The 27,895-nt window shown below is 39.4% G+C and overlaps 2 protein-coding genes across 2 annotated transcripts; one reads left to right on the forward strand and one right to left on the reverse strand.

Annotated features, from left to right (window-relative positions):
* Positions 1-310: 310 nt before the first annotated feature.
* mthfs (5,10-methenyltetrahydrofolate synthetase (5-formyltetrahydrofolate cyclo-ligase)) lies at positions 311-14,967 on the reverse strand. The gene is made up of 3 exons (XM_058401784.1): positions 14,686-14,967; positions 12,647-12,911; positions 311-1,578 (listed from the first exon to the last, which is right to left on the reverse strand). The coding sequence occupies exons 1-3, from the start codon at positions 14,812-14,814 to the stop codon at positions 1,355-1,357; spliced, it is 618 nt and encodes a 205-aa protein (XP_058257767.1). The 5' UTR covers positions 14,815-14,967; the 3' UTR covers positions 311-1,354.
* Positions 14,968-16,515: 1,548 nt separating this feature from the next.
* Positions 16,516-27,839, forward strand: zfand6 (zinc finger, AN1-type domain 6). The gene is made up of 5 exons (XM_058401207.1): positions 16,516-16,744; positions 21,364-21,521; positions 23,983-24,132; positions 24,989-25,093; positions 26,432-27,839. Exons 2-5 carry the CDS (start codon positions 21,371-21,373, stop codon positions 26,578-26,580), a joined length of 555 nt encoding a protein of 184 aa, XP_058257190.1. The 5' UTR covers positions 16,516-16,744; positions 21,364-21,370; the 3' UTR covers positions 26,581-27,839.
* Positions 27,840-27,895: the final 56 nt, after the last annotated feature.

The raw sequence follows: 27,895 nt of genomic DNA on the forward strand, positions 1-27,895 counted from the left end.
GAACCATAAAGTTACCATATTTCTTACATTTGTGTACACACACACACACACACACACACACACAGACAGTTGTCTAACCAACCTTGTGAGGACCTTCTAGTTATATAATTATCAATGCAGCTAATTAATGCTATGTCCAAACTTTAATCTAAAATAAATGCCCCTACAAAATGCCCCTACCATATTATTAAGAAAAAAAAATCTATAGTAATGGTGTGGGCCAATAGGACCTAATGTTGTTTATGAATAAGTATAAGATTATCAATGAGACCCCAACAATTTGAAATAATTGCTAATTACCTGATAAAACTTAAGCACAAATCCAGTTTATTCAAAATCAACAAAAGCAGCAATGCCTACAGCTTCCATAAACAGGCAAAGATGATCAGAAAACTCAACATAAAGTGATGACTCAATTTACAGAAGTGTTTCATTTTGTCACTGCTTGCTATTATAATTGCTTGTTTATTTTGCTTTGGCTTGACTAGCTTACGAGGAAAATCACAGTATTTGACATTTGCACAGCTTTTAAACCGTCTGTGTCAACCACTACACTTTCACTTCGTAGATATGAAAGTAATATGATGTACTGAAAGGCTCTTATTTATTACCCTTTTGTCCTGATCTCCTGTGTAATGCACAAGGATAATGCACAGACTGAAACTTAAGCTTGTTTCTGTAAACGCAAAACATTTATATTTCGTCTATATATGAGGACATGACCAATTATCTATGGACATCTGCACATTTTTTTGTCTTGACATTAAATCTGTCGACTAGTCACTAGAATACTCATATGGCTACAGAATTTGAAGTGGGGTGTATTTGAGGAAAATAGTGAGACATGGGAATCGAAGTGCATGTCTGTTATGTCTATCAGATGCACAAATATTACTAGTGTACTGTTATTTAAAAATTTTGGAGCGTGTTTCGCTACTTCCCTCTCTGTCTCTCTGCAGTTTATCAATCCCAGTGAATCAGGCACGTCTTCACCCCTCAAAGTTAAACTGGTCCATTTGTAATACATTAAAAGACATTGAAACAGCACTAAATCAGAACATGCTGAATTACCATCAGCTTTAAATGTAGTTTTTATCCACAGGGTTGTTGATTCTATTGAGATTTAGATTGAGAGGTAGATTTTTCCACTTCACAACGTATAAAACATTCCGTCAGTTAATTATTCCGACTTAACCAAGAGCAGTTTCATTGGATTCCATTTGACTGAAGTCATGGAAAAAGCTGCAATTTCTTAACCCACTTATCTTTGTAGCTTTCTGTGAATCATACGGAGTAAACTCTTTTGATTGATTTGGAGATTTTTTTTTGTTGTTGTTGTTGAGATGGCTCCTGCTCAAGCATCCTCAAACAGAATTTCATCAATAAGTACGTCGCTGTCGTCCACAGGAACCTGTTCACACAGCTGCTCTTTAAAGGCCAGTGCGATGGTGTAGGGTTTGCCTTTAGGATGCTTCATACAGCGCTGAAGGTACAAGTCGTAGAAGCCTTTACCTCGGCCCAAGCGATTGCCATTTTTATCAAAGCCCAGTCCGGGCATCAGGATCAGGTCTAAGCCACCTATATGAGGGTTGGAGAGAAAAGAAAAATCTTTAACATTTAACATAAATATTTATTTATTTAGATTGATTATATTATTGGGAAGTAAATGGCCTCATGTACAGTTTAGTTAATGAAACAAATACACCCCCATAAGTGGAAAAAAACCTGAACTATGAAACTATTTATTATTAACAGCATTAGAAGCATCATTCCAAAGGTCAGATTTCTTAATCCCATGACCATGTTGCCAAGAGAAACATTTGGATCTGTGCTGACTTTTGCAATTTGCAGTTTCTAAAGCCCTCTGCTGTTCACGAAATGTACTGTGATAAAAACATTGGCATGTCCCATCCCTTTCCATCAAAAGCTCCTATCCACTCTTAGAAAAATAGAGTGAGGTATTTGAGGGAATAAAGGTGGCTATTTAAGCAGATGTAAGTGATTTAGGTATAAATTGCGAGACTTAAACCTGACAAAACGCCTAAAACCACACACATAAAAATTAAATAATGTTAATAATCAAGGTCATTGTCTAGTATGAAATATGAATAACACAAAAACGTACACAATATAAATAACTCTCATAAAAACATGTCAAAATGCTTGATGTTGTGATGAAATAAGAATAACCCTAGTGCCAAAAGTCAGTCATAAAATATTTAAAGTTCTATTCCACTTGAGAAATTTCATTTCAGTTTAAACGCCTCTTTTACATTCACTGTTTGCTTTCAGTCTGATCTGGTAACACTTCAGACAGATTCCCTCCCTCTCAGCCAAGGTGTTCTCCTCTCTTCTGTTCCGTTCAGAGTCTGCCAATGTTTACACATAATGCGCACAATATTAGGAGAAGTATACGAGTAAACTGGTTGAAAGTCATAAGAAGACGTTGAGATACTAAGGGCTTTATTACATTTGGGCCTCTATAAAAAGCACTTTATGTAATAACCTGCCCAAATTAGAATTATTATACTTTAAGTTGTTATAGCAGACTTATATCCTGCTAGTGATGAAAGTTATTACATTTTGGACTTTTGTGACCACACCATTATGTAATAAACTGATTGTAATGCGATGCGTTTTGTACATCTGCCTGCTCAGGGGTACGTTATCATGCTTTTGGGAGGCTAAACAAAACCTGTTATGTAATAATCTGCTCAGAATGGACTAAGTCATTGCATTTAAGGTGAGACATTCATCCAGACAACCAACCATCCATCTATGCATCCATCTATGCATCCATCCATCCATGCATCCATCCATGCATCCATCCATGCATCCAGCCAGCCATCCATCCATCTATTTTCTGAACTGGTTATCCTACTCAGGGTGACTGGGGGAACCTGGAGTCTAACCCAGGGGAGTTATTCCACAAGGCATGGGACACACTGGACAGGGTGCTCATCACAATCAGGGTATACAGACAGTGTTTAAAAATCAGTTGATTATTACAATATAAGGACTATACAGTAAATGTACAAAATATTCCTTACTGAGGAAATCTAAAATCAGGGAGCTACCTAATGGATTCTTTGGAAGCTGCCGTGCAAATATTTGAAGGCCAGTTTTACAATAAGCTCTTACAATCCAAGAAATTCACATGCCTATCACACACCACATGCCGATCATTTGTGGTTTTGTAATGGATGATTTTGTGTTTAAGGTGTGAGCCTGATATTGACCAACATCGTTAGCAATTTGTTCATAATGAGATGAATAAATGGGTGACAAAATAAAAGTATGCTATGGGAGCATACTGCAATGATTTACTGCAATGTTTTGTATTTCCTTTTCCTATTAGAAATTTTTCTGATTGATCACCTTTATCTTATGATGAAACATTTCTATTCTGATGACCCCATCCACACGGTACAAGGGTTCACTGAATGGTTTGATAAGAATGAAAATGATCTAAAAATCATATGCTACACCTAGTTACAGTCAGCAGGTCTCAACCCAATCAAACACCTATGAAAGATTCTGGACCAACATATTAAGACAGTTCTCTTAAGCTTCATCTATATACTTTAGAAGAATCGTGTTCATCTGTCCAGTGCAGTTCCAGAGATTTATTTATATAAATCCATGACAAGGTGTATAGAAGCTGTTTTGGTGGCATCAAATTGGCTTAACACTTACACTATATGTTGTGTTTAACTTAAACTTTCTCAAAAAAAAAAAAAAAAAAAAAACCCACACAAATTGTGACCTTCACTCTGATGTAGGCATTTTTGGCAGAAGCATTTGTGCTGCCAGAAAGGAGACACGTCAGGAATATAGCATGAAGACAAATGTCTTCTGGAATTATTTATACTTGTGTCCTTCACAGAGAAGACAATGCCACCATTTAGTTCACTGGATAATCAATAAAGATAAGGGAAAAAATATCACACTATGGTGATGTGGTGTAATGGTTCTGTTTAAGCCATGTATTCTAAAATGATGATATTCCAAATGTTGTGCTATCATAAATGATAAAAGGCCAGACAACTTAATATCAAAGACAATTTAATATCTGTGTTTTCCAAAACACATATGAGAAGATCTGACTAAAGGCATTCATTTGTACTCACGTCTCCCATACCCTGACAATGAAAAATGCACGGCAACATAATTCGCTATGCAGTCAGACTAATTCATCGGTCTCCATCAAACAGCAGGATGACATATGAGTCAAGATTTCAAGGCAACACAACCTCATTAAATATTGATAAACACAAGAACATCATAAAAGCAATGCAATAACGATCAGCAGATGCCCTCACTGGCCCCTTGGTTTAATAATACACTCTACTGTGACATTCATTTATAATGTATAAATGATGAAGGCAGAACCATTATGTATACGTTTTTCGCCCCAAACCAAATGAATAAGTATGGACAATCATGAGACTACAGAAACTTCCTACCTAAACACAGTTTCAACAAAGAAATCACTTATAATGCATGTTGTGAAATAGTTTACAGCATTTGGCAGATGCCCTTGTCCAGCTTATCCTACATTTATCTTATTTATACAAATGAGCAGATGAGGGTTAAGGGCCCAGCAGTGACATTTGGAACTCACAACTTTGTGATCAGTAATCCAACATCTTAAACACTGTGTACTAGTAAATCTTCCCCTCTTCCTGAACTAGGCAATTTATTTACAATGAAATCCTGTTCACTAGTATTTGCCATTATGTTCATAAACTAAAGCAACAGTTTGGTCACTAATTAGCTTCAAAGCACGCAATGTTCACCATTTAAACCAAATAAAACCCTACACTAGCAAGCATCTTTGCTAGTGTTGCTCGTGTCCTTTGTAGCTCGTGTCCTTGTGGTCAGTTTTTTAGAAAACTGTTTACAAAATTACATAGCATAGTGATATTTAAAGTAAGTATATGAAGATTTGTGAATGTATTTCATTCACAGTATACAGAATACAGTGACAAGTGAAGTGAATAACACTGATTATCTCCTCATCATGGCACCTGTTAGTGGGTGGGATATATTTGGCAGCAAGTGAACATATGACGACTGGATCAGAGCATCTCCAAAACTGCAGCTCTTATGGGGTGTGCCCGGTCTGCAGTGGTCAGTATCTATTAAAAGTGGTCCAAAGAAGGAACAGTGGTGAACTGGCAACAGGGTCATGGGCGGCCAAGGCTCATTGATGTACGTGAGGAGTGAAGGCTGGCCTGTGTGGTCTGATCCAACAAGAAGAAGTTAATGCTGGTTCTGATAGAAAGGTGTCAATATACACAGTGCATGTTGGCACAGAATGCCAACAATGGGCATGTGAGTATCAGAACTGGACCATGTAGCAATAGAATTAGCCAGGTGGTCATAATGTTATGCCTGATCGGTGTATATATTTATGTGCATTACACTCAATAAAAAAAGAAGCAAAACATTAGCTACTGAATACAGTGTGGCTGATTAACTATATATTTTGGTGATGGGAACATACACTATATTGCCAAAAGTATTCGCTCACCCATCCAAATAATCAGAATCAGGTGTTCCAATCACCTTCCATGGCCACAGGTGTATAAAATCAAGCACCTAGGCATGCAGACTGTTTTTACAAACATTTGTGTAAGAATGGGTCGCTCTCAGGAGCTCAGTGAATTCCAGTGTGGAACTGTGATAGGATGCCACCTTTGCAACAAATCCAGTCATGAAATTTCCTCGCTCCTAAATATCCCACAGTCAACTGTCAGCTGTATTATAAGAACGTGGAAGTGTTTGGGAACGACAGCAACTCATCCACGAAGTGGTAGGCCACGTAAACTGATGGAGCGGGGTCAGCAGATGCTGAGGCGCATAGTGCGAAGAGGTCGCCAACTTTCTGCAGAGTCAATCGCTACAGACCTCCAAACTTCATGTGGCCTTCAGATTAGCTCAAGAACAGTGCGCAGAGAGCTTGATGGAATGGGTTTCCATGGCCGAGCAGCTGCATCCAAGCCATACATCACCAAGTGCAATGCAAAGCGTCGGATGCAGTGGTGTAAAGCACGCCGCCACTGGACTCTAGAGCAGTGGAGACGCGTTCTCTGGAGTGACGAATCGCGCTTCTCTATCTGGCAATCTGATGGACGAGTCTGGGTTTGGCGGTTGCCAGGAGAACGGTACTTGTCTGACTGCATTGTGCCAAGTGTAAAGTTTGGTGGAGGGGGGATTATGGTGTGGGGTTGTTTTTCAGGAGCTGGGCTTGGCCCCTTAGTTCCAGTGAAAGGAACTCTGAATGCTTCAGCATACCAAGACATTTTGGACAATTCCATGCTCCCAACTTTGTGGGAACAGTTTGGAGCTGGCCCCTTCCTCTTCCAACATGACTGTGCACCAGTGCACAAAGCAAGGTCCATAAAGACATGGATGACAGAGTCTGGTGTGGATGAACTTGACTGGCCTGCACAGAGTCCTGACCTCAACCCGATAGAACACCTTTGGGATGAATTAGAGCGGAGACTGAGAGCCAGGCCTTCTCGTCCAACATCAGTGTGTGACCTCACAAATGCGCTTCTGGAAGAATGGTCAAAAATTCCCATAAACACACTCCTAAACCTTGTGGACAGCCTTCCCAGAAGAGTTGAAGCTGTTATAGCTGCAAAGGGTGGACCGACGTCATATTGAACCCTATGGATTAGGAATGGGATGTCACTTAAGTTCATATGCGAGTCAAGGCAGGTGAGCGAATACTTTTGGCAATATAGTGTATGTAGGGTATATGTTTTTATAATTTCTGCAGAACTGTTCCTTTAACCAAGCCTCTGCATTTAGAACATTCAGTCCTCTCTTTAGTCCTTAGTCCTGTCTTAATCATAGCAAAAGCATCTCCCCAGGGCTATTTACCTGCACAAAATATCTGTGCAGATTTTCTTTAAGTCTGCCTCAATCAAAAATCTGATCCATCCTCCCTGAACATCATCTCCTCTTTCTATGGAGGCGGTTCTCCTACTTTCGATTGTAAGGTGATGAAGAAGAAGGGAAGGCAGCCAGGAACCACTTTGAGAGGCACACAGCAGGTTGCTGATCCAGGATCAGTGTGTAAAAATCGCAGACGCAGTAGGACAGGTGAGCACTTTCACTGTTAACTGAATCTCTATGGTAAAGGCCTTTGCTGCACTACGCAGTATGTGAAAGGAAGCAGTGGTGTCGTGCAGCGCTAGTCACCGTGGGTATTAAATCTGAAATCTGATACATCTTGGATATTCTGCGGCATGTACTAATACGGGTAAGAACTAAAAAATAAATGCTTTACAGCCTGGGGATGAAACAGATATCATATTCATCCATTCCTGGTTGGCTGCATTCACTTTTTAAAAACAGCTAACCAGCTTTGTGTGTGTGTGTGTGTGTGTGTGTGTGTGTGTGTGTGTATATATATGTGTGTGTGTGTGTGTGTGTGTGTGTGTATACATAAAAGAGAGTCATAGCTTCCAATTTACAGAGATGTTACATGCTGTAATAACCAATTTTGCTAATTAGTTTCACATTTAATTGAACACTTAACCACACAATTCAGTGGTAAAAATATACTCAAGACTCTTTGCATGTCCTTGTAAATTTAACAAAAGACAAAATGAAAGAGAAATCTACCAAATTCTTGTTCATTCAAGACATTGAGAACAACTTTTCTATAAAATCTCTTACAATTTCCTTTACATTTTTTCTTTATTTTTTCCTGCATGTGACAGCAGCAAACAATGTCCTGAGGGGAGTATGTGATGAAAATTTAGAAGAATGCCAGACACCAAAAAAAGCAAAGAAATAAACTGCACCACTAAATATACACCATACGTTCAAAGGGTTTGTTCTCAGCTGACCATCACACCCATATGTGGTTCTTCCCCAAACTGTTGCCAAAAAGATAGAAGCAAACAATTGTATAGAATGTGTTTGCTGTAGTATTACAAATCCCCTTCACTGTAAACAAACATTTTCCTGCATCACACTGCCCCTGAGCATAAAGAGAAGTCCATGGAGGCATGAGTTGCCACGATTGGCTTTGTAGAAATGGAAGTCTGCACATAGACCTGACCTCAACCCCAGTGAACACCTATGGTGTGAATGACAGTCCCCAGGTTTTCTAGCACAACATCTGCTGCCTGATCTAGACTAATGCCCTACTGCTATTGTGGCAGTGAATAGGCAAACATTCCAAAATCTAGTGGAAAGCCTTCCTAGAAGAGTGGGATGGTGAAATAACAGCAAAGAGGGGACTAAATCTGGAATGGGATGTTAAAAAACACATATTTACATTTCTGACATATGGCAGACACTCTTATCCAGAGAGACTTACAATTTATCTCATTTTATACAATTGAGGGTTAAGGGCCTTGCTCAGGGGTCCAACAATGGCAGCTTAGTGGACCTGGGATCCGAGCTCACAACCTTCCAATCAGTAGTCCAACACCTTAACCACTAAGCTACAACATCCCCATGTGAATGATAGTGAATCATGGGCCAACAGCTTCCTTTGAGGTAAGTGGAAAATTGTGTACATTTCAATTTTGATGAACACTTCCAAGTGCTAATCTGTACTTCTTTTCATCATTTCATTCATTCATTCATTCATAGGAACTGCATTATTCTTGTCAGCAGCTGGGTGGATCCATAGTTTATCCTAGAAACACTGGGCTGTAATGGGGGCCACTGGTGTGTATGTTTTTTGGAGATAGGAGGACATGCGAAACTCGTATACTCAACCAGGAACCCTAGAATTGTGAAGCTATCCCGCAATACCACCCCAGGGCATGCCATCTTTGACTGGACTGACAGACACAGAATATGTGCAATATATAGGAAGGGTTTTATGCAGGCGCTTGAATATATGTTGAAAATATGCTAATGTTTAGTGTAAATTCTTCCACATGCAGAGCAGATGTTGGTATGTGATGAGTCATATCAGCACGCTGCTGAGAGTCCTGTCTTGTGATTTGTTTTAGTACAGAACAGAGTCTTGTCATTTGGATACAGCCCTGAAAAGGTAATTACAGTTCTTTATTTTCAGAGTGTTTGGTGTTTGTGTGTGGAACAGCTTTCCTCATTTACAGCTTGCTACATAGCTAACCACACATGCCTATTTAGTGAAATGACAAATTGAGCTTCTATGTCCTGTTTCTAGGATAGGTTCTATGAGGAAAGTCTTTAAAAAATGGGACCGTATTAACAAATATGGCCCAAATATCAGCTGGTAGATACTACTAAATCAAAATTGGGGTTCAGCTAAGTCCAGATATTGAAAATGAGAAAGTGGGATTGCTGCATCAGTACATCCCTAAGATACACTCTCAGAGTATGTGATTAGATCCGGACACATACACCGACCAGGCATAACATTATGACCAGCTGGGCACCCTGACTGGTCTGCAGCTATGTAGCTCCACACGCAACAAACTGCGATGCACTGTGTATTTTGACACCTTTTTATTAGAACCAGCATTAACTTCTTCAGCGTTTTGAGCAACAGTAGCTCGTCTGTTGGATCGGATCACAAGGGCCAGCTTTCGCTCCACATGTGCATCAATGAGCCTTGGCCGCCAATGACCCTGTCGGTTCACCACTATTCCTTCCTTGGACCACTTTTGATAGATACTGACCACTGCAGACCGGGAACACCCCAGAAGAGCTGCAGTTTTGGAGATGCTCTGATCCAGTCGTCTAGCCATCACAATTTGGCCCTTGTCAAACTCGCTCAAATCCTTACGCTTGCCCATTTTTCCTGTTTCTAACACATCAACTTTGAGGACAAAATGTTCACTTGCCGCCTAATATATCCCACCCACTAACAGGTGCCATGATGAGGAGATCATCAGTGTTATTCACTTCACCTGTCAATCTCAATGTTATGCCGGATCGGTGTAAAAAGAAATAAGCAACTACACCTTCACTCTCATATACACAATTAGGCAAACACCTCTATGCACATGCTCAAACAAACAAACACCCCTAACTTGTACTAAATACCTAAACTTTTATTTCACTAGTCTAGTCAAAGTCTGCTAACACTGGGGGTACTTAAAGGCAAACTGTTTCAGTGGCACTGAAGCAGATAAACAAGTCAAGCTCAGTGGGAATGTCACACTCAATGTGCTCAATGTGAACACCACAGATGCACTCTCTTACAAATTCCTTCACGGCTACACTCGCTTTTCTTACATCCTGTGGAGCCTGGTAGAGTAAAACTAGCTCATAGGCCACAGTGTTGGTCAATTTATTCTTAAGTGTCTTTTTCTGTTTGTCCTTGTCTGTCCTCTGACCTGAGTCATACTGTTAGCATAAGGAATGTTGGAATATTTGCATGACCATACTACACAGCTTCAAGATAATGTTTCTTGAGGAAAAATGAACTGAGTGTCTGGGAATAACACAGTAGTAAAGTAGTATACTCATGTTTAAAACTGAGCCATCATTAGGAAAGGCCACCCATCCCTCAATGATCATTTTTCTAAACAGTGGATAATGGAGTATGGCTCCCACAGGATGATGACTTGCCTGACTCAAAAGAGTGGAAGAAGAGGTGGAAATACCAAAATTACACCTAAAGGCCATACAACTCAGATTTCCAATTTCTTAGATCTTTTATTATGGGGTCTGTGTATTAAATGACAGTCTTTAGTGAAAGTGGCTGATGAGGTGCCGATGAGGAGATGAGAAGTGATCTTGGCCATTTAAGGAAGAAAGAAGACTTTTCTTTCTTTGGACAAAAGGCACGAAATAGTGGTGGTGGTGGTGGTGGTGGGGGGTCATCGTTCTTTTGGCTGGCACTGAAAAGTGTCTTGTAGGTAATTAAATAATGGTCAGCAAGGATGGCTGTAGCTGACTCCTTTAAGTATGGGTGTTAAAGGAAGGTTTAACATGGTGGGTGACAAGTTGATGAAAATCAGATGGGACCTTGCTTCTCTGGCTGGGCATTGGGATGGAAGCTCTATTTCCTGCATTGGATCAAGAGTCTATAAAGAGATTATGTAGCAGAATCAGAGTGTAGATATCTGAAATACTGTGTGCTGAATGTAGATAGTGAGATCTGACAGAGAGAGACATTGTGGTGGTTCATAGTGCAGGGAGTAGAGAGTACTGCAAGTTGGGGTATATGGGGGGGTTTGGATAATTAGGAGAATGGTTTCAATGAATGAAACAGTAAGGGATGTGTGAAGGATGAGGAATGCGTGTGTGGGAAAAGGAAAATGTTCCATAGAGTTTATCTTACATTGTTATGCCCACACAAGTAATTTTATCACGTCTCAACCTGTCGGAAAAATAAGAAAATGCAAAGCACAAACAACACCTATCAGGTGGGACTTCAAGACTGCTGTGCATTGTTTTTGAGAAGGGTGCTTCTAAACATCTGTCTAATCACATTGTTGAGCAAGACAGTGCATCTGTGATCCATCAAAGAAAGGGCGAGAAAGCGCGCCTGTGATCCTTCAGAGAGAAGACATCTGGGGTTCTTCAGATACAGAGTGAGAGTACATCTGAAATCTTTCTGAGAAAGGCAGAGCTGTGAGCTCCAAGAGACAGGAGGAGCTGCGATCCATGAGAGAGACTGAAAGGGCTCTGAGCACTGAGGGAACAGGAGGGCCTGTAGTACCAATACAGAGGGGCAGACAGAAGGGAGCAGCTGCAAGCTCCAAAAGACAGAAGGGGCAGCAAAGAACAGAATGAAGTGGCCAAAAGAGGGCAAGGTCTATGGCACCAAGACTCAGAGGGGCTACTAGCACCAAGATATTAGATGCTGCAAGAATGAGAAATTTGGGAGTCGGGAAATATGGGGAGGAACGGAAGGGGTTTGCTAGCACCAAGAAGGAGAGAAATTAAAGAAGGGATGGCTTCTAGCACCTAGGGGCCGAGACAGAATTTAATGAAATCATTAAGAAACCTGTTTTATGATTTTGACTTCAGCATAATTTAACAAATCACTTTGAACTGAATGTTTCAAAATATTATTATTACTCATCCTTGCAACATTTTACAGTGATCCATATTTAGGTGCAAACACCACTTTCTGTAGTTGGCTTGAATGTAAAGTAACGAGACAGCACCATCTGGTGGTCTAGGCCACACGGTAACTTGGAAAAAGTAGTTCACTTAGTCATTTTTGGGGAAAATAACACTTTTTCATCTTCCATTAACTTGAAGTTAGAGAATCTACAGGCTTTAAATAGACCTCAAAAAGGCATATAGGTCACATATCTCCAGCTTCACCCACAAAGGTCTAGTGTGAGTGCAAGCAGCAGCTACACCACAATCGATGTTGGACTGCGTTGTTGAACAATTATTTAGCACTTTAATTTTAATTTTAACATTTTAATTTTCCCGTGTACTATAACATATAATGGACATCTTTTATAGTCAAATAAAGATACATAATAAAATTCCACTTTGACTTTAGCTAAAGATCTGTTACTATTGTATTCTTTCTAATTTACATCTCTGGTAAATGAACTTGTTTTAGTTACTTTTAACATGGGTCCTCCAGTAACTAAACTTAAGCAATAAAGAATTTGGAAGTAATGAAACAGGCCATTTTAAGCCATAAACAATAAACAAACAAATAAATAAATTACTCACACCCTATGTGATGCATTTTATATGAAAGTACCTGTTGCGAGAGCTTCCTCTCTCTCTGTGTCATTGTCAGCGGGCTGCCGGATGTTCCAGCTGGTGAGGGGTAGCGAGTTCATGTCCTCCATACTGTTCAGCCGCAGCATGTCCATGTGGTTGCTGTTGCTCTGGTACCTAGGGATGAAACAATCCTTGCCGCTGCTAAACATGTGCCGAAGTATGGCCTCAGTGCAAACTTCATCGTGCATGCTCAGAAACACGGCGACACGATGGCTGCTTGTGTAATTGGGATGTTTGAACAGCTGCAGAAACACAGAAAAGGGTGTGATTGTTTTAGAAATGCAATGCGATGCTGAACTGTATACAGTTAGTTCCTTGTTTCATCCCTCTGTATCTGTCAGTCATAGAGAAAGAGGTGTGACCTCTTCACCTTTCAGTCCCTGAAAAGGACATGAGGCTTCTACACCGTCAGTCCCAATCAAGGAGAAATGTGTCTCCTTTGTGTGAGACAAGGAGGAGTCATGGCACTCTTACTTTTTCCTACACAGCAAAAAGCTGATGGTGCAACAAAAAGTATTGGCCGAATCTGTAAGGATTCATGGCCTGAAAAACTAGAGACAAATGATAGTCTGGATTTGTTTACTTGGGAGCTAAAGGGGCCAATTTCAAAATAAGTAAGGACCTTTGGATTTGCCCAGACAATCAATGCCAGGTCAGTTATGTGAAGCGTTATCCTGTAGATATTGGCAGAAGACAGAGAAGTAAAGAATACTTAAAAAATACTTTTTATAGTATAGTACATTAAACGTTTGTATATAATAGCTTGCAAACAATGGTCCAAGTCTTTCCTTATAGATCACTTAAACTGTTCACAATCTTGGTGATATCTACAATAAACTGTTTTATTTAATACAAACATTCTTATATCAAAACAGATAAAAATGAACAGAGCATGAGTGAGCTTTTTTTTTTTTTTACCAGATTTCATTTTCTATGTTTCATGTTACTATCACACACTGCAAAATAAATACTTTAAAAAAAATAATTAATATTATTAGTATTTGTATTGGCATTACTTGCAGAAAACTGCTATTATGAAATTTTTACAAATTTGGATATAATTTTTGAGGCTTTAGACTATTCTTTTAACAGAAAAAGAAGCCCTCAGTGAAGCCACAATGTTGAAATTCTTCCAAAGCAGCAATTATTCTCTGAGTTTTGGAGAGGTTAAAAACCTTGTGTGACTTAAACGCAGGTCTTAAAGATTAAAAAAATGTTTTTCTGTAAGACGTGTAACACAGATGAATAGAAAAGCTCCAAAAAAGTTTTATCTGCACATCAGCTGGTCTCTAATTGATTACTAAAGATTTTTAGACCCTTTACTATTAATGTCCCTTTTCAAAACAAAGTGGCTGAAGATCTTTAGGCCAATTGAATAAGAATGCAGGAGAATACAAACTGGAAGAATCACTGGTTTCAATCATTAACGGAGGCCAAATATTGAAGATGTAAGGTCTCATCTTACATACAAACTCAGAGAAGGAAGTGTCAATGAAGCTGACGTAAAAGGCCTGAGACATGTGGGAGTGTAAAGTTGCATCATATTAAATCATTAGCTGTAAACTGATGCTCTGTATTCTTGATTATTGTGGCATCATAGCACACACATTGTTTAGCACCCAATAACTCCATGCATGGAAGAAACTGACAAACCCTGAAGAAACCCACATAGAAGAACATGCAAAACTCCACACAGAGAATAACCTGAGCTCGGGATCGAGAACACAACCAGGTAATTGAGTTGTTTTGAAAGATTTTGCAAATGCATTTCACAGCTTCACACATTTGAAGGATCACCTGCCTGTAATTAAAAAATATCCATACATGGATATATAGTATGTGGGCTATTTAAAGTATAGTTACAGCCACTCTGCGGAGCATGTGACAGTAATGTGTATGAGGGGTGTGTGTGTGTGTGTGTGTGTGTTATTCTATAAACACATTGCCCCTATTTACAGAGCATACTGGAGCAGATGTGCAGCGGTGTAAACATCTCTGAGCCACAGCTGCATTTACCTTTTGTGATACAATCTGAGCCTGGCGAAGTTTCTCCTCGTCACTCAGAGCAGCCACTCGCTTCTTGATGTCTTTCCTGAGCGCCTGTTTAGCTGCTCGCAGGGCTGCCATAGCGCTGAAGTGTCTCATGTAAAGAAAAATACAGATGCGTAGCTTTCTATACACTTATTGCGTAACCAATATTTTAGAAGGAGTGTCAGAGTTTAAATATGTTAGATTGTTAATCATTGACCGATGCGCACTTTCCCATTGCCCACATGTCAGCGGCTAAACGCATGCGCAGTCATTACAGCAAACCTATAAGGACTACATTTACCGGCGCGCGCAGCTGAATGAAAGCACTTCCGGTGAACATATTTAAAAGGCAAACAAAATAAGGTGGATTTATTTATTAAAAGAAAGAAAGAAAGAAAGAAAGAAAGAAAGAAAGAAAGAAAGAAAGAAAGAAAGAAAGGTTGTGGTTGTATATAGCGCAATACCAGAATAACCAGAATATTTGCATGACGTGTTTTTTAAACTAAATTTCGTAATATTTTTACTTCGTTTTTCCCCATAAGAAAGGTTTATAAGTTATTTTTTTTCCGCTGGCTGGTGTCGGATCTCTTTATAAAAGTTATTTTAATGCTTTACGAGGTAATGAATGAAAGCTATTAAAAATGATAAGATTTATTAAGCCCGTATCTGGTTCTCTTCCAGATCTAACTGTTGAGGGCCTTTCTATCAGGGATAAAAAAAAATCAACAACCTTTATATTAGGAAAATCTTAACCAAAGGAAAAAAAAGTATTCTTCCTAAGGCGTTGATGAAGTGGAAACAGGATTATCCTTCATTTATTTTTCAGAATCCGTGGTGAATAAATATGTAATTCCTAATAAAGTCAAAGAAACTCATTTTAAAATAATGCATAGATTTGATCCATGCAATGTTTTTATTAGTAAGTTTAAAGAAGGGTTCTCATCATTATCTCTTTACTTAATTTATCAGTTGTAAGTATACCAAATTATTCTGGTCCCAACTTTCTTTGGCTCTTTTTGAATTGTTTCACAAGTTTGTCACTATAACGGGTAATAGTGGTCTTGTTTTTGGATTGTGATACTGGCATTTTGGAAATGGACAATATAATTAAAATTCTTGTTTTATTTGGGGAAATATCACATACACAAATCAAAATGTTTGTTAACTGTACCAAATGATAGACTGTTTTCTATTGATCTTTTAATAGAAATTTTCTACTGAAGTTTTTTTTTGTAACCAATACAGAACAATCGTAAAGACATCTCAACTGTTGAAGAGGATACTCGATGCATCAGACGTATAAGTGATCTTTGATGTAAAATGTGGATTTACTGTAATATTATATCTTTGTACGAAAATTAAAAAATAAATAAATAAATAAAAATGAATGAAAGCGATACATCCGGGAGTGGGCGTCTCCTGCTCGCACTCGCTGACTGCAAATCGGCCAATTAGGAAAAAAGTGGGCGTGGTTTAGTCGAAACATCTTCCGCTGTTTTAGGATAATGAAAGCTGTTAATGTTAAGAGTTCAGACGCTGGAACGCTGGCATGTTGTCTTCTTCTTTTTTTTTTTTTGCTGATGTTGTTGTTGTGATTAATTAATTAATTAATAAATACAGGACTAAATAAGGACGTTCCAAACAAAATGGTTTGGTGACATTCAATATTAGTGTACGATATTGTTGCGGAGGCGCCGCGTTAATAATGCAAATTTAATCAATTAAACATAGACTGATGGCCAATTAAACTTGTAAAGAAAGACATGATTGTGGCGAGGTGTATTACATCACCGCACAGATGACAGCGAGGGGAAGGTGTGACGTCACGTTGGGGGATGGAGAGTGACGAAAATAACAAACAGGCTGTTTCTGGGTGTGGGGGTTGATAACTGAAGGACGAGCTTCGACTCTTACTACATTTATTTAACTTGTGTCCTGTTATTATTATTTTTGGGGGCTTTAAGTTATTATTTCGTGCCTGTTGAGGCTGGGTGAGAAACTTGTCCTGTAATTTCTCGCAACAGAGCTGTGAACTGAGGGGACGGTAAGTTTTTTGGGTTTTTTTTTTTTTTTGTCTCCCCTTCCCTTTAGAGTTAACAGCAAACTAGCCAGGTTTGCTAAGCTAACCAAGTTATCTCGGGGAAAGCAAAACCGAAAAAATAAGCGTGTCTCGGTTTAAAGTCCCTGAAGTGGTGGTAATTTGACGCTAATGTTAACTAGCCATGAGCTAACTCCTTGGAGTCGGCGAAAAACAACTAGTTAGTTCACCAACAGTTAGCTTGCTAGCTCGTTGTTTTCATTTTCATAATGTTGTATTACTTCTTCTTTTGCTAACCTGCTAACTCTTTTTTTTTTGCATATTCTAACTAACCGGGGACTAAGCAAAGAGATTAGCAAACGAGCTAGCTGGGGCACAGAAAGGAAAACAGTGTCTAGTATAATCTGCTTTCAAACTTATCCAAGACTATTCACATTTTAACGTTGATTGATCTGAAATATGGACATGAAAGTCGTCAGGATTTCAGACCTGACTCAAGAATGACGCTTTGATCTGTACTTCCTATTTGTTATTATTATTATTATTATTATTATTATTATTATTATTGTTGTGTAATTTTAGGTTTAACAGAAGAGAAGTGGAGGATTGTAGGGAATAAGCATGATGCAATTTGAATTTCTTATCAGTCTTAATCAGCAAGCCAAAAAGTACTTGTATAGTATCTATCATCATTGATGCTCCTGTTGTCACAGTATGGGGGTATGAAATTAGTTGATACTCTCTTATTTGGTGCAGAATGTGTGTAGAAATATACGGTTCTATATCCTGTGCAACTCGCTGAAAATAAAGAATATAGTTGCCCTAGACTTTAGTCTAATATGTCAGCGGTCAGTCATGGTTCTTATTGTATAAGCTGTTATTTAAAATGGTGGACATTTACAGACAAACGCTGTGCAAATCACCTTGCAATAACGCCTCCACTGCAATTATCTGGTCAGTTACATCAGGTGAGTAAGGAAAACCAGTCAAATGTGAAGGGCATGGGACCACAGGTTGTTCAACATGTGCAGAGGACATACAGTTTTCAGGATTTTTAGGATTAGATGCTAGAAGACGTGCAAGTGTGAACTCTCTAGCTGGTGTAATGTGACAGCTGTCCGAAGAGAATTTACGTGTTGGTATTAGGTCTGACCATCCACCCAAACACTGACCAGCAACACTAACATTTGCCCATCTGTCAAACTATCTATACATAGTCTATCCTGTAACCATCTAACCATCCAGCCGATTATAATCCCACCTGACCATTCATTCATCCACCTATCTAGGTGACCACACAGCCAACCATCCAACCATCTCACTGTCCATCCATCCATCCATCCATCCAATTTATGATTCTTTCTTCTCTCTGTCCATCTATCTGTTCACCCAAGTTCCCATCTATTCATATGACCTTGCCAGCCAACAATCCCTCTATCCACATCCGAAGGTTCATCCAACCACCCATCCACCTCACTATGTAACCATCCATCAGACCATCCAAGCATCCATTTGACCATTCTTCAGAACACTCACTGAACCATCCACGCATCTAACACTTCTATCTATCTGACTACACAAACATCTGTCCGTTCATCCATCAGACCACCCAAAACAACATTCTAACAAATAGTAGTTGATTTCCTAAGCCTTTGATTTGTTTTCCTAGCACTCACACTGTAGTGTGTGAGCATGCAGTTCTTTTCATGCACATGGACATGCACATGGTCACATGGACATGCACATGGACTTAGCTTGTGGTCCAAGAGCTTGTTGTGTTGATCTGTAATCCTTCTTTAACTCCATTCACAGCCAGTGTCATTGTGTGTGTGTGTGTGTGTGTGTGTGCCAAGACATGAATCTTTCCTAAGCCAGTCACAGGACTCCCATGTGAGAGTTTGTAAATTACCTAGGTAGCCTACATACAGGAATACGGTATGACACAGCATAGGGCCAAACTAGGGACTGTAAGAAGGGCTTTGAAACCTTTTACATTTTTGTTATGTGTTATTGAACTAGTCATGCAGTTCCATTAGCCATTAGTGTGACTGTAGTTAGGCTTCAACATTGACCAAACTGCACTAATAAGACTCGTTTTCATGTTAAGTTTTATTGCTGTCTTTATCCCCCAATATATGTAGATGTGGGTATATTTGTGTAAATTTGTTAGGCTAGCTACTCAGTAGACGGATTTCTAAATCTTCACCGATTTTAAAAACATGGGAGACAACAAACATTAGAACAGTTTTAACTGATTTTTAACATTATAATCCTCCGAACACACACATTAAATGATTTGACAACAAGAGACTACACACCTACTGTTTGTAGTAACAGTTTCACGTTGGTGATTCCACGCATTTTCCTTATCGGCCTTATTGTGGTACGTCTTGCACGATACCTTAAGGAGACACTTGTGTTGTTGCCATAATTCAACTCTGGTTATGTTGTGATTTACTGAGATGTTTGTGAGCTGTGAAAGTACACAACATCCTGTTGATGATGCTTCCCATGCTGTTCACTCTCATTGGATACTGTGGAAGCCTTCCCGATCAGGAATTGTAAATATCAAACATGTTTGGCTCCGACTCAATCAGATCAAATAATTGTATTGAAACCACACACATGAAGATTATTTGGACAAATAATCAAGTATGACAAGCCTCAATTTGGGCCATGCCCCAACGATCACTGGAGGTCTAAAGATAATCTGAATCAAACTTAGTTCTAAGGCTTACTCAATAAAATGCGGGAAATGGCTCTACTCCAAAAAAAACCCCTGTTCTGATACAAACAGTAATTTTGCTGATGTGTTGTGCTGATATTAGATCTTTATAGTGTTAATACATTACCATATAACCAGAATGTTGTCTGTATCTGAAGTGGAACACGTGTCTTTGTGGTGTCACCATAACTTGAACACATTACAAGCAGTCCTGTCTGTGTTTGTAGCCTAGGTTAAATTAGCACATAACCAGAGTTTAGCACTAAACACATGCCTTGTGCTTTGGTGTTGATGGATTAACTGTTTTGAGAAATGAGATTTACAAGAACCACAATTATAAATGACGGGCAAAATCAGCAGTTTTGCTTCTTTATATTTGTAGTCCTTCTGCTTAAACACTTCCAACACTCATGAGAAGATTCTTGTGAGCTCATGGGTAATTCCTCAGGAGTCTACCACCTCCATACTTCTCTGGTGGAATGGTTAAAATGGCTTTTTGCTGAAATGCTGCAATATCACAGGAGCAGGAGTGTTGTACCTCATCACCCTATGACCGAATCACAGCCGGAACTAATTGTTGTAAGACTTCCATAAAGCCCAGGTCTGTGGAATAGTTTTAACCGTTTGAGCTCTGGATCACTCCAGCATGCATTAAGGTGTATTTTGACTGTGTTGGAATGAAATAAGCCTTGTAAATAACATCCTGCTAAGGCCAACTTCTTAGGAATTATCTTACTAAAAGAGAAGTTAAGGTTTACGTATTATCAGTAAATTCACCACTGCTAAATTTACCACTTTAACATTTTTCTCCTTATCCACAGAGTCTTGTTTCTTTTCCAGATGTAAATTTTTACTGGCAGTTGTAGCTTGCACAAACACAAATGAAACTTGAGCCAACGTCACTCTGAATTTATCATCCCTCTGCTTCTGTTATCATGACAGATGTATTCAGACATGGAGTGCGTGGGTATGTTTGATAGCACTTTTTTATTTATCGATGATACAGAATACCAGCGTTCAGTGTTTGCGAAAATAAAGTGCGGACCGTTGGGATCTACTTTAGGTTACGTTGGGAGAAGTCAATTCATAGTAATTTAACATGGCCCAAAAATGATAATACATCTTAAGCTCTAGCAATTACTTGGTTAATTATCTGATGTAACAAACTTCATCAAGTCAAAGTCAAAGAAGCTTTATTGTCATTTCAACCATATATAGCTGATGCACTACTCGGTGAAATGAAACAACGTTCCTCCTGGACCAGAGGTGCTACACAGAACAAAACAAAGTACAGGTGATGTGGACAAACATAGAGCTAAACTATACTTAAGGTGCAATTCTTTAAAAACTAAACATACAACATAAGTGCACAGGATGACAAGACAGTGCAGACTAACAAGACGCTTAACACCGACTATGTACAAAAAGGACAGTGTTTGACACTGTTGGACAGTGAGGAAACAGGTTTGGGGACAGTGAATAATAGCAGCAGAGGTTATTTTAGTTATGACAGATACAAATATACAAATACCGATATTTAAAGTGATGTGTGCCTGTACACAAGATCAATGTAAAGTGACGTGTGCATGTAAACATGATCAATTGTGTGTGTGCCCAACTAAGTTCAGTTCAGTTCAGTGTGTGTATGTCTCCACGTCCAACTCAGGGGTGTGTGTGTCTGTGTGTCCAACTCGGTTCAGTTGTCTGTTGAGACACATGATTGCCTAAGGGAAGAAGCTGTTCAACAGTCTTAAGTTGTTTCATTTGATTTCCATTCCTGGTAAAAAGAAGAATCTCTTTTTAGTTTTTGTTAAATTATAATTCATAGCAATTATTTATTGCCTATTTCTCAACTGCTTTATGAAACCAGCTGGACTAATGTCTGTTTTTGGTTCTTAAGGAGAGACATGGCTCAGGAGACAAATCAGACCCAGGGGCCCCTGCTGTGCTCCACTGGCTGTGGTTTCTATGGAAACCCACGCACCAATGGCATGTGCTCCATCTGCTACAAAGACTTCCTGCAGAGGCAAAACACCAACGGCAGGGTCAGTGAGACAGGTGAGACCTGTGTGGTGCTGCCACACCTGTAGAACTGTTGGTCTGAGCTTGTACTACATTTTAGTTCTGTGCATTTCAGGAGTGTTTAGTTTTTGCACATGCACATCGAATTTTTATTTGCACATGTAGAATAGAAATGATTTATGAGCCATTAATAGATGGTGTATGTAAGAACATAGTCAGTAGCTGTGTGATTGTACAGTCTGGGCTAAAAAGAAATATCAAACTTAATATGTACAGTGAGGAAAAGAAAGTGATTTTTTTTTCAGGGCCTAATTATCAACTGTGCTTCCTTATTTATAGACCAACCAGCCATAACATTAAAATCACCTGCCTAATATTGTGTACAGTGAGGGGAAAAATTATTTGATCCCCTGCTGATTTTGTACGTTTGCCCATTGACAAAGAAATGATCAGTCTGTAATTTTAATGGTAGGTGTATTTGAACAGTGAGAGGCAGAATAACAACAAAAAAATCCTGAAAAATACATTTCAGAAAAGTTCTACATTGATTTACATTTTAATGAGTGAAATAAGTATTTGATCCCCTATCACTCAGAAAGATTTCTGGCTCCCAGGTGTCTTTTATACAGGTATCGAGCTGAGATTACAGTAGGGAGTGCTCAGGGAGTGCTCTTAATCTCAGCTTATTAACTGAATGAAAGACACCTGTCCACAATCAATCAGATTCCAAACTCTCCATCATGGCCAAGACCAAAGAGCTGTCCATGGATGTCAGGGACAAGATTGTAGACCTACACAAGGCTGGAATGAGCTACAAGACCATCGCAAGCAGCATGATGAGAAGGTGACAACAGTTGGTGCGATTATTCCCAAATGGAAGAAACGCAAAAGGACTGTCAATTTTCCTCGGTCTGGGGCTCCATACAAGATCTCACCTCATGGAGTTTCAATGATCATGAGTACGGCGAGGAATCAGCCCAGAATTACACTGGAGGATTTTGTCAATGATCTCAAGGCAGCTGGTACCATAGTCACCAAGAAAACAATTGGTAACACACTACGCCGTGAAAGACTGAAATCCAGTAGCACATGTACAGGCTCATCTGAAGTTTGCCAGTGAACATCTGAATGATTCAGAGGAGAACTGGGTGAAAGTGTTGTGGTCAAATGAGACCAAAATCCAGCTCTTTGGCATCAACTCAACTTGCCGTGTTGGAGGAGGAGGAATGCTGCCTATGACTCCAAGAAGACCATCCCCACCGTCAAACATGGAGGTGGAAACATTATGCTTTGGGGGTGTTTTTCTGCTAAGGGGACAGGACAACCGCACTGCATCAAAGGGACGATGGACGGAGCCATGTACTGTCAAATCTTGAGTGAGAACCTCCTTCCCTCAGCCAGGGCATTGAAAATGGGTTGTGGATGGATATTCCAGCCTGACAATGACCCAAAACATATGGCCAAGGCTACAAAGGAGTAATTCAAAAAGAAGCACATTAAGGTCCTGTAGTGGCCTAGCCAGTCTCCAGACCTTAATCCCATAGAAAATCTGTGGAGGGAGCTGAAGGGTCAGCCATAAAACCTTAATGACTTGGAGAGGATCTGCAAAGAGGAGTGGGCCCAAATTCCTTGAGATGTGAGATGTGTGCAAACCTGGTGGCCAACTACAAGAAATGTCTGACGTCTGTGATTGCCAACAAGGGTTTGCCACCAAGTACTAAGTCATGTTTTGCAAAGGGGATCAAATATTTATTTCACTCAATAAAATGCAAATCAATGTAGAACTTTTTTGAAATGTGTTTTTCTGGATTTTTTTTGTTGTTATTCTGTCTCTCACTGTTCACATAAACCTACCATTAAAATTACAGACTGATCATTTCTTTGTCAGTGGGCAAACGTACAAAATCAGCAGGGGATCAAATATTTTTTTCCCTCACTGTAGGTCTCCCTTGTGCTGCCAAATCAGCTCTGAGGCATGGACTTCAGATTACCTATGAAGGTGTTCTGTGGCATCTGGCAGATCCGAGCACATCCTACAGATGCTTGATTAGATTGAGGTCTGGGGAATTTGGAGGCCAAGGCAACACTTTGATCTGTTTATGATGTTCTTCAAACCATTTGTTCACTCTCCATGTGAATAAATTTTGCTGTAGAATGGTGAATTTTAAATTGTTTGGAGATGGCCATCTAACCCTTCCCAGATTGATGAATAGAAACAGTTGCTTTTCTTGGGTCATATCTGATGTTTCTTCTTGGCCTGATTGACACATACGGAAGTACTTCAGAACACTAAACTAGAAAGGGTTTACTTATTTTTTTTTATGTATTGAAATCTGCTGTGGCTTTTGTCCTGTTGTTGATATTGATTGAGATTTGTTTGGTTGTAGAAGTTCTTCTTTCTTATCCCACAACTGTATAATTTTTTTTTGTTTTATTGTTGGTTTCACCAAAGTAAAATTAAGCAATGGGTTAACTTAGTGCGTTAACATTGTTTTAGTATCGGTGCCTGCCGTGTCGCCCAGCCTGAGCAGTTTAGAGGAATCTCTGTCTGCATCGTCCACCTCCGTTACTCCCGAAGTAGTCACACGAGAGGATGAAGCTTCAGGAGCTGCAGTCCAAGAAGAGCCAAAAACACAAGAAGTAACAGGTACACCCCCCCCTTTATTTCCTCAAATACTTTGTACTGACAAGTATGGAACAGTGTTTATAGCAGTTTAGTACACACTCACTCACACAAGTTTAGTACACACACACACACAATGAGAGAGTGAATGATTCAGCTGATAGCCATACAAATGCCTCCCTGTGTTTCCTGTACCCTTTCCCACTCACAATCTTCTGTTTGTTTGGCTTGAGGACAGTCCAACACATGCACAAAGTCCACTAGCAAGCCTCAGAATCCCTCTTTTATCTTTCTGATAAAATTCCCTAGAATTATTGGACCTATTCACAGTAAACCTACACCAATTCAAAACAGTTTATATCAGGCAAATGTTAGGAGGTGATCGTGACTGAATAGTTACTGCCATCTCTGTACTGATGAAATCCGTTGTCACACACTCCGACTCTGCTATTTCTGTCAATCCCAGACGCTTACTCAAGTTTTAAGACCATGCCAGTTAAATAAGTTTCTTATTGCAAGCTACAGCTGTGGTAAATTGAGTGTCGGTGGCACATTAGGACTTGGTTTTTCCATGTACAAATCAGAATTAGAAATAGGCTTATCTCAGCTCAATGTCTCACTTTACCACGACTCATACCCTCCCTGAAATATGACTACAGTTTTGAAGTGAATAAATTTAGCCTAATTGTTGAAGCTCTTCAGTTTCTCGTACTTTCATGTAGAGGGTCAGCTTTCAATTAATTATGAGTTAATGTCTGGCTTCATTCTATGCAGCAATGTTCCATGTATTTTGTACAAGTCGTGCTTCTCCTTAAACCTCAAAATATGTGTACATAGACAAAAATGTTTCTCACACTGGCTGTTTTATTCTTGTCCTCAGCCTCGGGATCAGACACATCCACACAGTCAGCCACCCCCGAGCCAGACAAATCCAAACCCAAAAAGAATCGCTGCTTTACCTGCCACAAGAAAGTTGGCCTGACGGGTAAGCGACATTTATTGTAGCAACTTGTTAAAGCAACAAAATGCTTCTTGTTTCTGAATCAATATTTGGAATTTATATTGTATACATCTCCCGTTTCTCTCCCAAAATATTTTATCCATCAGTGGCATCATCAGCAGACTGATGATTCCTTTTTCGTAAATATATACTGTCTTAAAATATGAAAGCCTGTCAATTAAAGATGAAAAGAAAGAAGAGACGCCAGTTTCATCATTCACACCTTTCATGGGAATACACGTGAGCTAGCTAGGTAGCTAGCAGATGTCCTATAAGTGAGTACGGCTTTTTTGAGATAGCAAAAATAAACATATTTCATATACTGTAAACATATAGTATCTGAAATGTCAGTTACTTCATATTAATTTTCTTTTTATAAAACTGTTGTATAAAATCAATATCACACTTATCATGAATTTATACTGTACCTTTGGCCTCAGGCCAGTATTCAGTATAACCTCACCCTTGCTCCTGCTAGTGTGATATTGCTCAATAGTATCACATCAGTGGTTCCAGATTTCTTGTTGGCAGTAAATGCTGAATCGCCTGGCTGCCACAGAACTACTATTGGGTCCTTGAGCAAGGCCAAACTGTCTCATATGTGTGTGTATGGATGTATGCATACACATATATACACCAATCAAGCATAACATTTATGACTACCAGCCTAATATTGTGTTGGTCCCCTTTTTGCTGCCAAAGCAGCCCTGGCCCGTCGAGGCATGGACTCGATGTTGGCATCGGATCCATTAAGTCCTGTAAGTTGTGAGGTGGGGTCTCCATGTAATGTCCAGCACATCCCACAGATGCTTGATTGGACTGAGATCTGGGGAATTTGGAGGCCAAGTCAACACCTCAATCTTGTTGTGCTCATCAAACCATTCCTAAACCATTTTTGCTTTGTGGCACGGCGCATTATCCTGCTGAAAGAGGCCACAGCCATCAGGGAATACCGTTTCCATGAAAGGGTGTACATGGTCTGCGACAATGCTTAAGTAGGTGCTACGTGTCAAAGTAACATTCAGATGGTGCATCAGTGAGCAGTGGCTGCCCATGACCCTGTCGCTGGTTCACCATTGCTCTTTCCTTGGATCACTTTTGACAGATACTGACCACTGCAGACCGGGAACACCCCACAGGATGCTCTGATCCAGCCCATTTTTCCTGCTTCTAACACATCAACTTTTAAGGACAAAATGTTCACTTGCTGCCTAATATATCCCACCCACTAACAGGTGCCACGATGAGGAGATAATCAGTGTTATTCACTTCCTGTCACTGCTCATAATGTTATGCCTGATCCTTTGTCTCTGTGTACTGCAGGTTTCGACTGCCGTTGTGGAAACATGTTCTGTGGTGTTCACAGATACTCTGACGTCCATAATTGCACCTTCGACTATAAAGCTGATGCTGCTGAGAAAATCAGGAAAGAAAACCCAGTTGTCGTTGGCGCAAAAATCACAAAGATCTAAAACATGGCTCATGGACAACCCTTAGTCATTTTCCCCTACTTCCCTTCTACCTTCACCCCACATTGCACAGTGGACCTCTGAACAATACCAGCACAGACCCTTGAATCGTACATACCACACAGGAGTACTTTTTTTTTTTTCCCCTTTTCTTTTTTTAAGCAAATATGTTTTCCTTTGAATTTATCATTATTGTTTTGTGTGAAAATGTTACAGAAATCTAGATTTATACAATTGTATTATATTTTAATTTCAATGACTAACAGGGCTATGGTGAGACTACTTGAGGGGCGGGTCTTTTCTCAAGTCTATAAACAAAGATTGCATGTTAAACAAGCAAGGATATTTTTCTTTAGATAAAGAATATAAACACGAGTGGCAGATTTAGTTTCACATTAACGGCTTAAAAGCATGCGAGGAACATTTTATCAGCTGGCTTTGCCCTCTAAATTTTGTTAAATGATTTAAGAGTTTATAATCAATAATATAGAAAGTGGCATGAGTGTGTAAGCATGTGTACATGTATACTGAGTTGCCTTTACAGATATAGAGTTAGAGGCTGTATCACATCTGTCAGGCACAATTTGTCAGTTCCCTGATGGTAAGGAACTTGAAGGAACGCTTCATGACCACATCTGATCAGATACTTTTTTTGGGTAGTTGATCCTTCTCAGCACAGCACTGGCATGGTAGCCATACTGGTATGACTGTATTAGATCATCTCCATTGTTGGGGTTTTGAACACTGTTTACATTGATCTTGTCAGTCCATCATACAGAGAGACTGAAGCTAATCCTTTGTGTGTTAACTGTTCAGTGAATGTTGGTTTTTGACCACACTTCCACTGTTTTTTTTTAATTCAGCAGGAATATTGAACAATGCTGATGCACCTGATACACTCATGTCATAGCATGTATATGTATATGAACACACAGATCTGATCAGCAGTGGTCCCGTGGTGGTGTGTTTCCTCTGATGGATGAATCAGAGGGGGCCTGTATACGCAAACTGTGCTTAGTAACAGATCAGGTACAATCTGACTTATATGGTAAATAAAATAGCAACTCATTGTGTGTGTGTGTGTGTGTGTGTGTGATTTTGGTATTATGAAGCTGGAGATGTTAATTAATCTGTATTTACTTTATTAGTGACCGATTGTTTTCCCTTAAAGACTATGACTAATTCAGTTATTATTCAAAATTATTGTAATGTGACCACTGATGATGATGATGATGATGATGATGATGATGATGATGCGTGTTATTTTATTTTCACTTTCTTCAGCCTTGATCTGAATAAAGCAAAACAAACTAAAAAA

Source organism: Hemibagrus wyckioides, linkage group LG10, assembly GCF_019097595.1.
Source record: "Hemibagrus wyckioides isolate EC202008001 linkage group LG10, SWU_Hwy_1.0, whole genome shotgun sequence".
NCBI classification, from domain to species: Eukaryota; Metazoa; Chordata; class Actinopteri; order Siluriformes; family Bagridae; genus Hemibagrus; species Hemibagrus wyckioides.